This window comes from Sorex fumeus, unplaced genomic scaffold (genome assembly GCF_029834395.1).
Source record: "Sorex fumeus unplaced genomic scaffold, SorFum_2.1 ptg000064l, whole genome shotgun sequence".
Lineage (NCBI taxonomy): Eukaryota > Metazoa > Chordata > Mammalia > Eulipotyphla > Soricidae > Sorex > Sorex fumeus.
In genome coordinates this window covers 6495071-6510336 of record NW_026606121.1, presented here as the reverse complement: position 1 = coordinate 6510336, position 15266 = coordinate 6495071, and the positions used below count along the sequence as shown (strand labels likewise).

Below are 15266 nucleotides of genomic sequence, written 5' to 3'. Positions count from 1 at the left end.
CATCGTCACCATCACCACCATCACCATCAGCTCTGTTACCCTCATCATCACCACCTGATGATGTATCATCATCTGTCAGTATCGTCATCACCACCGTCACCTGTCCCCCTCACCATCACCCCACACCCTCACCACCGTCAGGGTCCTTGGCCAGCACTCCTGCAGGGTCTGCGGTCAGTGTGTGGCTCCCTCCAGGAAGTCCTCCCTCCAGAAAGGAACATGGACGGGGGCGGTGCTGGGTTAGCACTGGGGCCCCCGACAGCCTGCAGGGCCGTGGGGATCTGCCCCGCAGAACCACAGCTCTGGGAACACTGGGGACCGTGTGCCAGGCCGCTCTGTGGGGGCCCTGGGCACAGCCCCTAGTGGAGGGCCGGGCTGGCCGCAGCAGGAGGGGATTCGCCCTGAGGACTCTTCTCCAGAGCAACCTCAGCTTTCCCCAGGCCGGTCCCCTGCAGTCCCACACCCCCCCAGGCAGGACAAAGGCCGGAAGCCCATTCACAGCCCTCCTGGCCAGCCCCTCGATAACCATCTTCCCCTCCGGGCCTCACTGCCCTGGAGCCTCGTGGGCGGCCCGAGTGGCCAGCCTGTGGCAGGAGCCTGTCCCCAGCCGTGCCAGCAGAGTCAGGTGATGGACAGGCTGGGCTCTGTCTCTCGGCCCCTCACAGCTGTGACAAGCGTCCCTGGGGCTGGGCTCTGCTTCCCAGCCATGATTGGAAATCAGGTCCGGTGTCACAGCGGGTGCGGGAGATGTGGTAAGCCCCATCCGCCCCCAGGCCCTCTCCCCAGGACTGGGTCCCTGATGGCCTCCCCAGAAACTACCCAGCTGACCCCCAGACTGACCCCCAAGCGCAGGGCCCGGCCAGCCGCAGTCAGGGGCCGCTGTGCCCAGGAGGACTTGCTGAGGGGTTTCCAGAGCCTCCTGCATCCCAAGTGTCCGGGGACCAGCAGCAGGGGTGACAGCTGGAGCACGGGGTGTCCAGGGCCTGGCAGGGAGCTCTGCAGAGGTGGCCACACCACGGCACCAGCCAGCTTCTCCAAGCCTGGTGCCCGCTTGGGGGAGCTCAGCGCCTCGCTGGCCATTGGCGTGACCCCAAGTCCCAGCCCGGGTGCTCCTGTCACACCCCGATGTCTCTGGCTTCCCCAGCCGAGTCCGGCCAAAGCTGGACTGCATAGCCAAAGGATAGCCCAGGTCAGCTCAAACTTGGCCCCTGAGATGGACACGCCTGATGGACACAGCCCAGACGAATGCAGGAACCCAGACTGACCCCCAGACAGACCCCAAAACTGACCCAGACAGACCCCAGACTGGCCCTCCTGAATGACCCTAGACTGACCCCATACTGATGCAGATTGACTCCCCAAATGACCCCTAACTGACCTTCTGACTGACCCTGACCGACCCCCTAGCTGACCTTCTGACTGACCCCAGACTGACCCCAACCGATCCTGGTTGACCCCCTAACTGACCTTTGACTGACCTTCTGACGACCCCGACTGACCCCAACTGACCCCGACTGACCCTCCCCTTGCATCTAGAGGCTGTTTGGCCCCACCCACTCCCTGTCCCCATGTCCTGTCCTGCTGGGCACTCTGTCCATCTATCTGTCTGTGCCCTTCTATGGGAGTGACTGTCCCAGTGGTGGCCGGCGGGCATGGTCCCCTGCCCACACCCTTCCAGGTCCCAGCTGAGGACTCTGGTCCGACATCTTCCTAGACCGCGGCCTCTGACAGTGACGGGACCTGGGGGCAGCGATGGGGCAGGGGCCAGGCACGGGGGGTGCGGGGGGGCAAGGGCCGAGCAATTGTCCACCGTGTGGACCCACCGTGCCTCACACCAAAAAGCTGCCGCAGTGTGGGGAGGGGTTCAGGGTCCCTCACTCCTGGGCAGGGGTCCCGGGGACTCCCAGGGGCTCTCCCGGGGACAGACCCTGTGGACACTGACCCTCAGGAAACAGGACTCTGGGTGGGAAGGTCCTGACCCAGGGGCCCCCTCCCCCACCCCTCAGCCCAGAACCTTTTTGATGCCTGGGGCACCCTCTGGGGTACTGGGCCCTGAGACCCCTGGGGGGCACAGCCCGGGTGGCACCCCCAGACCCGGCAGCAGGTAATAAGTTACCTAGGAGGAAATTAATTACCCGCTCGTCCCCGGCCTAATCTGATGGTTTAAGCTGACTTAAGGGACCCTGAGGTGTGGGGGGCCGGGGGCGGGGGGCACAGTCAATTCCGGCCAGCACAAACAGGTTACATTTATAACTGGCTGGTCACCGGCCCGGGGCGGCCATAACTCACCCTGGGCCACGCTATCGCTCCGGGCCATTAATCACCCTTATCGCCAGGAAGGCCCCAGCCGGCCCCCCACGAGGGGCAAGTTCAGGTGCTACTGGGGGGGGCCAGAGGTCAGAGTCCGCCGGGCGGGCCGTGCCCTGGCCACCAGCCAGATAAGCCAGGACTGGCGAAGGCCTGGGGGGAGGGGCCGAGAGTCCCAGGAAGAGGAAGGGGAAGAGGAAGGGGAAGGGGAGGGGGGCAGCTTGGGCAGGCTTGGCCGCCTTTGATTCAGCAAAATCAAGGATGCGAGTTCTTAGGGGCGCTTAGTCTCCATGGCGACGGGGCTGACCCAACATTATTGTTCTCAAGAGGGGACTGACTTTACTATATGTTCATTCACGGAATTAATGGACTCCTGCGCTTTCATCAGCAGCCCGGACCCAGGCGGGGACGGGCCCTCGGGGGCGGGCAGCCCCTGTCCAGCCTTTTGTCCGGGACTTACCGCGGCCAAGCAAGTCTATTCAGGCCGAGATTATCAAAATCAACTCGGCCTGTCTCCGCGGCAGCTAAACACACTTTGATTTCATAAAGACATAACTGAACCCACATGCAAATTAATAATCGTGGTCACGGGGTGCCACGGCCGGCCACGCCGCTGGGGGTGCGGTGGGTGATGAGGCGTATTTGTAGGTGAGCCGCAGGGGGGCCGGGGCCCGTGGGCAGCGGAGCACGGCCGAGATTCCTGAGGACGCGGCTCCCCACCGCTCAGCTGCCTGGGAAAGACCAGCAGTAGCCACGCCCCCCACTGCCTGCCGGGAGGGACGTCCCGTGTGTGGCCTCCCGCGCGGTCCCGACACCTCTGGGCTCCCACGGCTCCCTGGCGGCAGAAAGCCCCAGAACCCAGCAGCCGGTGCGGCAGGCCGGGGATGCTAACAGCCAGATAATCTTCCCGCAAATGATCATAATTATCAATCAATCACGGGCGAGCCGGCCGGCGCTGTCTGGCGACCTGTAGCGCTTTGTCCGGATCCTGGGGGAGGCTCGGGCCCGCGCCCACCCGGGCCGGGGGCCTTTATTAGTCGCGTTTGTCTCTGGCACCTGCAGCCCTCCCTGCCGTGCCGAGGAGGTGCGGGTCTTCGAGCTGGGCCGGCACCCGGTCCCGGGCCACACAGCGGGGAGGGGGCGGCCAGGACCGGCTCTTTGTCTGCCACTGGCCCGGCTGTGTTCACGCGCCCGCCCTTTTCAGGACGGAGAAAGAAAACTAGATAAACTGAGACAAAGGCCGCGGCCGGGCCTGGGCGCCCTCGTATCACCGGAGAGATTGAATCAAAATTCCTCTGGCGATACCATCTCCCTGGGCGGACCGCGCTCTTGTTAACGGATAAATTCAAACCCTCCAGAAGGTCCAAGAATACATTTAAGCCCTTTGCCAAATGTCTATCCTATTGGATTTTGATAAGACATTGAGCCTTAATCATGTGCTTCATCCATTTCCAGGGGCCCTTAACACGCCGCTTTATTCGTCCCCAAAGCCTCTTCGCGGCCTTTTTATTAGCGGCCCGGGCGGACTCCCCGGGGAGCGGGCGCCCGTGATGGATGGACAGCGGCAGATTATCTCCGCAGATGTCTGCTCGGGGGGGCCCGGCTCCCTCTAAGTAAACACAGACGGGAGAGGCCGCCAGGCCAGGGGGGCAGCGTGAACCTGCAGAGCTGGAGCCCGCGGGGTACAGACGGGGAACCCGGCGGGTGGCGGGGGACATGGGGCCAGGGGGGTGGGGCAGATGGCGCTGGGCAGCGGTCATAGGCAGGTGTGTGGTGGGCATGGTGTGGGCAGGCAAGGGGGGCTGGCACAGGAAGTGTGTGTAGGGTGGGCACAGTTCGGGACGAGGAATGGGTGAGGGGGACGGGATGGGGTGAGGGGTGGGGCGGGGGTGCGGGTGGGGGGTTGGTTGGGGGCGGGGCACTGGTCCTCACCCTGAGCCTCCCGAGGCTCTCGGCCGTGCAGTCCAGGGCTGATGCCCAGGGCTGGCCTTCGTGCCGTGTGGGCTTCAGGGGGCCTTGCGGGGCTCTGAGCTGCCCTCAGGAGCCTCTCTCTCCGGGCCCCGGAGGTGAGTGGTAGCATGGAGTGTGCCCAGGCCTGGTGGGCACAGGGCAGCGAGGGGCCCAAGCAGAGGGACAGGGACCCCCTTCCTGCGGAGCTGTGTCTGCAGGATGCCCGGGGACAGGCTGCCGCTGGCTGCCGCCCTCGCCAGCGCGTCCCCCTCCCGGCACCACGCTCGGTGGCTCTGCTGACTCAGCACCCACGCGGCTCCCCACACCTGGCGGGGGCGGGAGACGCCTGCCTCACAGGGGAGGGGGGTGCTGCTCCCACACGGCAGACAGTCGTGCACACATGTGCCTGCGTGCATGTGTGTACACCCGTGCGTGTTTGCACCACATGAGCCTGGCCCTCAGGAAGGAAGCAGAGCTCAGCTGGGGCCCCTGCGTCCGGGAGGGGCCTCCTGGCCGGGCCCCCTCGACAGTGGCTGTGTGCGTGCCCCGGGGCTGTGCGGGTCTGGCCCGGTCACGGTCGGCCTCGTTCAGAGCTAATGTTTGTCCACCAGCCACTATCCATCACTGGCCCAGCGCCCGCGGTGCCCGGCTGACATGGCCGCCCGGCGGAGTGTTTGCTTACTTAGCGCGAGGCGGCGGCCATGTGGGACCCGCAGCCGTGGCGGTCTCCCTTCCCCACTCTCACACGGCCGAGGAAACTCCAGGCGTCTTGCCTCCCTGTCTGCACGGCCCCCGCATGCCCTCAGCTCCAGGGGCCTGACCGGGAGTCGCATTCAGGGACCACAGGACACAGACATGCTCGGGGCCCGCAGGGCATGGACACGCTCAGGGACTGCAGGACACGGACACGCTCAGGCAGGACACGGACACACTCGGGGCCCGCAGGACACGGACACGCTTGGGGCCATCTGGCACATGGGCGCGGTCAGAGCACGCAGACGGGGGCCGCCTACCTTCCCTGCGCGACTGTCCTGCGGCGTCTCCTCGGCATCTGCCAGCACGTGCTGCAAAACAGCAGGAGCGTCAGTCAGTGGGTCAGCCGGAGGGGCTCTCGTGACTGCAGGGCTGGGGCGGGGCATGAGCCCAGAGGGGCCCAGGTTGGGGGCGTTGTCGTCCTGGCTCGAGCAGGCCCGTGGACTCTCCTAGATGCTCCCTGTCCAGAAGGGGCGGGGTATCCAGCCTTGGGAGCGACCCCAGGGCAGCCTGGCTGTCCCCGGATAGGCCGGGGCCAGGGCAGGGGTCGGCAGGGCCTGTCCTCCTGCCGGCTCTGGCTGGGAGCAGGTCTGGGCATGGCAGAAAAGCAGTTGGGGTGCACCAGGCCAGGCCTGACCACCCGTGGGGCAGCACTGGGAGCTGCCCTGCTGCTCGGGCCTGGCTGAGGAGAGGCCACAGCAGGTGGGGCCGTCTCGAAGGGTCACTGCGCACTTGCCCTGACCTGCCCACAGCCTCCTGGGCCCACAAAGCCAGACTCCCCGCAGGGCGCCCATGGCCTTCTCTCTCCTGGTGCAGCTTGGGGTGGGGGGGCGGGTGGAGATCAAACCCAGGTCTGCCACATGCAAGGCAAGTTCCTGTCCACTGTATTATCTCTCCAGTGCCCCAGGGGCTTTCAAAGTAAGCCTCGGCATCAAGCGGTTTGCAGGAGAGTGCACACACACACGCGCACATATGCAAACATGCATACGCGCACACATATGCACACACATACACACGTGCATACAGACATGTGCACACGCTCGTACATTGTGTTGTTTCTACTCCCGAGAGAAACAGACGAAGGGACCACAGGGTAAAGGGAGAGGGGGAGAAACTCAGGGCCTGGGTCTGGCCTTAGAGAGTGCCAGTGGTGCCCAGGTGGGGGTGGCTGTGTTTATCCCAGTGCCAGGCTCACTGGAAGAACCATCAGAGTCCCGAGTGCAGCGAACGCCTGCCAACGGGGTCACGCTTCTTTAATAGGCTGAAGTTGTGCTTATAGAGTGGCTGTCGGGTACAGACACAGCACAGCCCCCCACCCCCAGACTCCCGAATCCAGTCTCAGTCTCAGGGGAGGCGGGGAGCAGCTCTGAGCAGGAAGCTGGGGGATGTGAGTGAATGACAAAGAGGGACCCCCAAGGTCACCCCACGCCAGCCAGTTGGACAGACGGACAGAGGTTGGAGGGCCTGGGTGGCCTCTGCGGCCCCTCAGTGCTGGTTGCTCTAGCCTAGGGGGGCAGTGCTCCCCACTCTGCTCCCATCGACTCGGGCCCTCGGGGGACTGAGCCACACCCCTGCTCCCACAGGCCTGGGGTGGCCGGGCCCTCTGCCCTGGACCCGTGCTTTCGGAGGGGGATCCCCAGTAGCTGTCTGTGGGTGGCTGGCAGTGGACATGCGCAGTCCCCTCCTCCCACTGCCCCTCAGGGCGCCCCGGGACCCATCAACAACACGTGGGGGCTCCGGGGTCCAGGCCCATGTGAGCAGCTGGCCGTGATCTCTGACAGGTCCTGCGTGGACAGAGGCCAGCTGGGCCACAGAGCCCTGCCTTGCCTCCTACTCCTCACCCAGCATCCCTGTCCCCACACTAGGCACCCCTGCACCTGCTACACTCCCCAATTCTGGCCAGGGGCCAAGGCTCTCCAGCCTCTGTCCCTCGCGGTGCCTCTCTGGACCCCAGACTGTGTGTGCGACCCCCGAGGTCCGGAAGAGGGACCCAAGCACCCCACATTCCTCCTGTTCCCAGACCCAGGCCCGTCCCCCGCCCAGACGGTCTCTGGGGCTCAGACGCTGGGACCACGCCAGCCGCCCCTTCTGGGGCTCAGGGAGACTCCGGCACCCCCGACCGGTTGGCCGGCTTGGGTCAGGCCTGGTCCGGGCCGTGCGGGGACAGAGCGCAGTGCCCGCGGCCGGCCAGAGGCTGCGCCCTCACACGTGCCCCGTCTCTCCGCGCCAGGCCGGGCCTATTTATTTATTTTCTGCATTAAAAAAAAAATCAGCTTGGCCGTGTCTGAGCTTCAGAAATGGTATTTTAAAGGCGCCTTGGACACTGTTTTTGGCTTTTATGCCTAAACAGATACTTCTCAGTCCTTTCAAGAGCGCGGGGCCTGAATGGCGGCTCTCTCTTTACTCCGAAGAAAAATATTTACACAGGCAAGTAGGCGGGAAAGAGCCTGGAGGAACCCCCCGCCCCCCCGCGGCCGCGCGCCTGCTCCCGGCCCAGGCTCCCGGGACCCCCTCACGCCCCTCGCCCCCTCCCGGCCCTGTCTCCTGCACTCCCCCACCAACGGAGGTTGCACGCCGTCTACACTGCGACTCAGGCCGGGCGGCACCAACTGGTGAAACTGCTCCGGGCAGAGGGAGGGTCCCCCACCCTCCTGCGGGGGTCCCCTTCTGGGAGGACGCATGTGCCACCCTCTGCACTTGGGTGGGTCCCAGCGAGGGAAGCTACAGCCCTGACCCCTGGGGGCCCAGAGATGCCGACTGGGCCCAGGCCCCATCCCTGCCCCATCCTGCTGCTGGGGGTCCCTGTCGGGGCTCCGGGGTTCAAGCCCCGCTGACCCCGTGGGTGCCCGCCCCCCCCACTGCCCTCCCTGGGCCTGCAGGTGGGGGCCGCTTCCTCCTGCTGCTTCCGGGAGATTGATGTGCCCCAGGCGAGTGCGTGTAAATCTCCTGCGGGTGGCGGGTGGCACTTCTAATCAATGACTCATGACAAGTCATAACTTTCGGCCTCGGAAAGGGAAGCAAGGCCTGGCCGGGCCCGTGCAGGGGCGTCCGCCCGCCAGGACGCGTGAGAGAGCTCTCAGGGCCCTGTGCTGAGTCTGCTCGGGGCTCCCCTGCTGGGGCTTTCTGGGGGCTGCGGGGAGCAGAGCCTCTAGGGGCGCAGGGCAGATCCCGCCCAGGAGGCCCCGCTTGGGGGGCTCCCCCTGGACGGCCTCCCCCAAGGCCGGAAGCCACAGTCACGGGACCCATGTAATCGCCTCGGGACACTGAGTTTCCGGCTCTGCCAAGACAAATACCGGGCATGGCACCTGCCGGCCGCCAAACACAGCCTCTACACTGCTTCCAGAACCTTCTTCCACTTTCCAGAGCCCAGAGTCACTCGCAGACATTGCCACCCCCCGGGCCTACGCTCAACCCCCAGGCCTGTGGTGAGGGGTGGTCTGTGAGAAACCCCAGCCAGAGAAGCCTCTGGTGGCAGGGGCGGAGAGGGTATTCCCTGGGACCCCCCAGGCCCACAGCGCCCCTGGCCGCGGCCCACTCTCAAACCTTTGGTACCTCAGGCCCATTCTGGCCCCATCTGTGCAGAAACAAGGCCTGGGGCTGTTTCCCCCAGACCCACTCACGGGGGATGGGGTAACCTTCTGGGTGAGGGCTCAGAGCCCCCACCCCACATTTTCTAGAGCTCTGGGCAGGACTGTAGGTCAGCCACGGGCATCTCGGTCCCAGGAGGGCTGCAGGGCTCAGGGCCAGCCCCGCACGACACTGACAAGGCATTTGCATCTGTGCTGGGCCTGCTGTCCAGGGTAGCGGCCGGACCACAGGGAGCACGGGGCAGGTGGGGAGCACGGGGGTATGTGTGGAGCACGGGAGCACAGGGGCAGGTGGGGAGCACGGGGGCATATGGGGAGCACGGTGGCAGGTGGGGAGCATGGGGAGCACAGGGGCAGGTGGGGAGCACGGAGAGCACGGGGAGCAGGACAGGTGGAGCAGAGACAGGAATGGGACAAGGGATCCTTGTGCTGGGTGAGCAGTGGACGCTGGGCCCTCCCTTTGGCTATGGTTCCCACACTGCCTCGGGCCGTGCCCGGACACCCCTCAGTGGGTGGCACCCACCGCCGAGGCCGCCCTGCCAGGTGACTCTCCTGGGCGGGGGTGCAGAGACCAGGTCCCCCCTGCTGGCTCCACGGCAGGACACTCACACAGATCAACAGGACCTGCATATATGCACATATATATGCATATATGCATATATATGTACATATATGCATATATGCACATGCAAGCTCACACAATCACACACACGCTCACAGGCAAGGCACGTGCATGAGCACACACACATCCTCACCCAGGGCACTCACATACCCCACACATGCATGAACTCACTTGCATAAATCTATACACACATACATGCATGCTCAGACACGCATCCACACAGGCCCTCACACGCATCCTCACCCAGATACCACACATATGCAAAAATGTATACATGTATATAGACACACACCACCTACAAGCATTCACAAACGCGCGTATAAACCCATGCACAAGACACACCTTTACACACGGGATGGGTACACACAGCACACACATGCACTCATCCACAAGTGCATGCATGCACTCACATCCACATGCATGCATAAGCTCACACTCATAAGGCACTGACACACTCACACGGGGGCACAATACACACATATGCATGTACACACATGTGCACACACACTTGCTCATACTGGGTCTCCTTTGCTCCCTTCCCTGAGCCCATCCAGGTTCTGGTCCTGGACAAGTGTCCCCCAGGATCCCGGGTCAGCCCGCCCAGGTCTTACATCTTAAACCAAGCCAGTGGCCAGTCACGGGAGCAGGCCAGGAGCTGGCCACTGGGTCTCACCTGGGGAGGTGCTCAGTGGGGGGACCCTGGGCTGGGGTGTCGCGGCCGCCAGCCTATACAACTGCCTGAGTGGTCTGGAGCCCCCAGGGCCTGCGGCTCTGGACTGCGAGCTGCCGCCACGGCTTGACCCAATTTTCCAGCTGAGTTGGCTGAGGCCGGGGGTCACTGAGTAGAACAGCTCAGCCCCTGGCCCCCGGGCGATGTGCGGCTCTCCCTCCCCTGCGCCCGCGCCAAAGGCTCCCCCATAAATAACACCTGGTTTCCTCCAGGAGCAGGGCTGGGGCTGTGCCCTGCCCACCCCCCCCCCCCGCGGGAAAGGTGGGCAGGTGGGCACGGGGCGCGGCTCACAGAGGCAAGGCCCGACGGGCGGTGGGTGAATCTCAGCGTATGTGGCCACACGAGGGCCCGGCCCAGAGGGACATGGTTAGCACAGCGTCCGGAGCATGGGGACAGAGCCCAGCCCTGAGGACACTCGGCTGCGTCCGGCCAGGCCTCAGCACTGGGAAGGGAGATATTTATTTTTATTATCAATTTAGAGGCCAAGCAGTGGGAGCTGTTATTGAATCCCCAAGCCCCGTTCCGCAGACAATCTCAGAACCCAACTCCAGTGTGGATGGCGGGTTTTCTCATCGGGCGCCAAGAGGAACATTGTGGGAAGGGGTCTCGCGAGGCCTCGCCAGACCGTTTCTGTTTATGTCTCTGCACGGAGACGGCGGATGGGCCGATGCTACAGATAAGAGCCGTCCAGGAATGGGATCGCGGAGTGCTGGTGCAGCGGGTGGCACGGACCCCCCCAACCCCCACGCCCCCCCTGCAGGCTGAGCCCTGCCCAACACCGTCCTGCCATGGATGGTCAGCGTGGATCCACATTCCTGAGCTGGGGGCAGGACTCCCAGCCCCTCACCACCTGGCCCTGCAGCTCCCAGGAGCGGGTCAGGGGTTACCCAAATGTCGCCCACCCCCTTGGCTAGGCCCTCAGAAGGGCAGCTGTGACCCCGTCAGTGCCCCCATGGCGCAGAGGACAAAGCCCATCTCGAGTCCCCTCTGCCCTTCACAGGCAGCCGCAACGACACCCTCTGGCTGCAGTGCCCGTGGCATCAGACACGCCAGGGCCCGCTGCCACATGCGCCCCTGAGTCCTGGCATGGCTCAGAGCTTAGAGGCCGAATCAGGAAGTGCTCCCACCCTCCCACACACAGGGGAGCAGGCTTGCACACGGGCACACGAACACCACACATGCAGGCAGACACACGTGTGTGCACGCAGGTGAACATATCATGCACCTGTGTGCCGACACACAGAGACCCATACAGTCACACAGCACACATGGGCACATGTGTCTGCAGTCATGCCCAGGGACACACGTGGAAACACACATGGGCAAGGACACATTGTGTACACACAGGGATACACATGCACACAGACACGTGCAACACACGTGTGTGCAGACATGTGGGCGCATTAAGACGTGCACACATGGACACATACACGGGTGGACACGCACACTCGTATACTGACATGAGCATGGCCTCGTGCGTGCATCCATGTGCAGGCACATGCGTGCAGACACACACACACGTGCGGTGGCCTCACCCCTGCTCCCCGAGGCGGCAGGGCAGGAGCTGAGCAGGGAGTACTCAGAAGAAACTCTTCAAAATATTCGGGCTTGTCAGAGCCCCAAACCGCCGCTCGCCAGGCACTTTTCCCGCTAGTGTTTGAGCCCGCGGGTATTTTAAAGGAAATGAAATCCGTGTGTTTCTGATTTATTTATACTTAACTCATCAAAATGCTGTTTTCAAGAGCGATTCCGTGTCCAGGATGCCCTTTCCAAAAGCCTCTCCCTCCCAAACCCAAAGCCATATTTGGCCAAGCCTAGATGACCTTCCACACGCACCTTGCCGCATCCAACTGCACGTCCAGACGCGGTGGATGGGGACGGAAGGGGCGCAAGGCCAGGCCCTGAACCCACGGGGCTTCTGCCCTGCTGCCTGGGGCCAGGGCCGCACACCATGACCGTTTCCCAGATGAGCATCGGGGCGCGGTCCCTCCCTCAGCCTCCTGGGCCCACTCAGGTCGGAGCCCACCCGGACCTCAGGAGGGCAGTGGGTCCTCCCCTTCACCACCCGCTGGGTACTGCGGCCCTGCCCAGGCCTGCCCGCCGTCCCCAGGGAGCAGCAGTGGCCACACCGCCGGGCCTGGATGCGCTCTTTGGGGTGTGATATTTATTTCCGGCCAATTCCACGCAATGGAGTTCAATTATGACTTTGATTGCTTTTTTGTGCAGGATATAAACCCCGCTCTCTCCCGAGCCTTTAATTGTGTTCTCTGGCAGATGTGGCATCCATCAGCCGCTGCTGTCTCAGCCCCAAAGATAAACCATCCGAGGGGCCATAAATGTCCACTCTGGTTATTGATGCCTCGGGGAAATTGATTATCTATTTGAGGGGCGGAGCGACCTGACGGATGGCCGCCGCTGTCCTGCGGGCGCGCGTCCACGGGAGACGGACGCGGTGAGCAATGGGCCTCCCTGTCCTGGCCTCGGTTCCCGGCAGTGCTTCCCGGTTCCCTCCCCAGGGGGTGGGGGGGCGACAGTTCCTGGTGGTGGATGGGGTAAGCATGTGGCACCTTGGCCGGGGCCAGAGTCTGGACATACGTGGACGCCCTGGGACCCACCGGCCGCCGAGGAATCATGTGGGTCAAGCGTCAAGTTCACGGGTCACGTTCCCTGGGGCCAGCTGTGGAGCCGGGGCGCAGGCTGACAGCTGGGAGCGGCGGGTCCGATGGGCTTTGGGGTGCGCCTGGGCGGGGCGGGGCACACCTGTGGGGGTGGCAGGAGCCGAGACCAAAGATGAACCGGGTGTGGGTGCAGCGCCCAGTAGTCAGGCGATAAGAGGCTATAAACCGGGAACGCTTGCTCACCCCAAAATCGATCGGGACTCCAGGCCCGCCCGCACTGCCAAGCTGTCCCCCGCCCCCACCCCCGGCAGCAGAGGCAGGAGGAGGCTGGGCCCTGGGCGGTCAGCAGAGACCCCTGCCCCAGGCTGCTGTGGGGACAGCGCCTGCTGGGAGGGGTCAGGGCACAGATGGCTCCCACTTGAAGTCCACTGAGCTCGGAGGGACCAGGCTGTCCCCTGTCCTGGGGTGGCCCTTCAAGTGCGGGCACAGGGGTCACCTCCTGCTTCTAGCCCTGGACTCACCCCATATGCTTCTCCAACTCACACACATGTGCCCTCCTGGACAGGACAGCGCTCTGCAGCCCCTCACACATGAATGCCCTTGTGTGCGCATGTGTCTCGGCACCCCTAGGGGCTGGGAACGCAGTTACGCTGTGCGTGGAACCGTGGGAACATGTATGTGCTTATGTCATGCCTGTGGGAACATGAAACGTGTGTGCTATGCCTATGAGAACATGGAACACACCTGTGCTGTGCCTACAAGAACATGCAATACAGATATGCTATGCCTATGAGAACATGGAACACGTGTGTGCTATGCCTATGAGAACACAGAATACACATGTGCGTGCCTGTGGGGACAGGAAGGTGCATGCACGGTGCGTGTGTCGGTGTGTCTGCTTCCTGCCGTGGCTCTGGTCACCCAGAGCTTGGGGCAGAGCAGGAGAGGGTCAGGGACTGCGGTGCTGCCCAGGTGCCCAGTCCAGGCCTTCCTGGGTGGCCACCGGCTGGGATCAGGCTCTGCCACCCTTGGCCCCTTCAGAGGGCACTGGCTGGCACCCGCCTCCTTCCTCCATACCACACGACCAGGCTTCCCGGCCCCACAGGGGCCCACGGGGGTCTGAGGCCCCAGACAGCTGGGCGGGCCCAATCTTGGGTCTCAGCCAGGGGACATTCTCCAGAGTGAAGACGCCCCAGACTGTGGCCTTCAGGGCAGCCCCAGGCCACTGCCGCCCCCGCGCCCACCTGGGGGCCCTTGGCGGGCTCCTGCCATTGGCCCCTGGAAGGTCACAGCATGGCTCTGCCCCGCCGGGTCTCAACTGGTCTCAGCTGGCCGCGTCTGCCTGCCCAGTGCGGCTCCTCCCAGGACCCTGCTGCACCCACACCAGCGCCCAGCGCTGCGCTGCCCACTTCACACCTGGGGGTGGGCGCGTCCCCCGACAGGGCAGCTCTGCGGCCCGTTCCGCCCCCGCCCCCCCCCCCCCCCCCCCGTCTGTGGGACATGGACGAGCTCGTCCGGAGGCCAATGGCCTCAGCCCCAAACATCTGCGGGCGCGAATGTACGACGGCCCGTCCAGGAAGCCCCCGCCCGCGGCTGGCAGGTGCCCGAGCCTGCAGCCCCGGCTCAGCCATTAACTCCCAGGGGCTTATCGGCCGGGATCTCGGCCGCGGCGGCCCGTTCACTTCCCCGCGGTTCCCGGCAGCCGGCGCAGACGAGCCGGGGTGATGATTAACCAGCGCCCGCCTCCCCGTCCGCCTGAAGATGCGCTGCCGCCCCCCTCGGGCGCGGGCCAGCAGGTCCCCGGGAGCTGGCACGCAGACAATGTGCGTCTGTGTGAGTAATTTCGCGCTGTGGCCAGTCAATCTGGTTTCTGGGCCCGCTGCCCTGACCCTCTCGGGGCTGCGACTCTCGGTGCGGTGTGAAACGCGGCCTTTGAGTGCGCTGACACTCTGCAGATTGAGACGTCAGCCTGCTCCAACTGCAGCAAATTAGCAATTTTTCTTTTGCTAATTGGAAATAAAAATGTTTGCCGAGGGAGCCGTTTGTCGGCATGCGGTTTTCGGGTCGTAGGAACCGGGAGGCGGACCAGAGGGACCCCCCTCCCCGTGCCCCCAGCCCTGCCCGCCCCAGGGGCCCCCTCAGCCCCAGGAAGCCCCCTGGGGAGAGCCGGCTGGGGCCCAGGGCCCGAGTGGAAAACCAGGAGAGAGAGTGGTGAAGGCAGTGGGGGCCGTGGGGTTGGGGGGCTCGGGCAGACCATCCAGGGGAAGAGCCAAGAGCAGCACCCCCGGCCGCCCACACCCCGGCAAGCACGACCCCCATCTCTGTTCTTCCGGCTGCTAGCCCCCTCAGACAGGAACAAAGAGGCCTGCGGGCGGGACGCCGCCCCCCAGGGTGCCCCGAGGGTGGGCCCGGCTGCCCCAGCCTCAGGCTGCACAGGGTCCCGGGATGGGCTGCAGCAGAGCTGGCCAGCGCACAAAGGGTTATCGCTCCCCCGCGCTGATAAAGCGTCTGACAGCCATGCCTAATAATTCTTTCTGCTGGGTTTTCTTGATGTCTTTATGTGAATATGAAGCCGGAATGAAAGGCTTTGGGGGACCCCCACGAGAGAGGGAAAGTAGGAAGCGGAGAGGAAGAAAGCCGGGCTGCAGACCCCCGCGGGGCCAGGCCGCTCCCCGCGGCCACCACTTGGCCGCTCCGAC

The 15266-nt window shown here is 64.3% G+C and overlaps 1 protein-coding gene across 1 annotated transcript in view; it reads right to left on the bottom strand.

The window, feature by feature from the left end:
- Nucleotides 1–15266, bottom strand: part of PRDM16 (PR/SET domain 16) — a 153772-nt gene that overhangs the window by 78168 nt on the left and 60338 nt on the right. The window contains exon 3 of the mRNA XM_056128344.1: nucleotides 5271–5321. Coding sequence (XP_055984319.1) covers nucleotides 5271–5321 — 51 coding nt within the window. The remainder of the gene's footprint in view (nucleotides 1–5270; nucleotides 5322–15266) is intronic.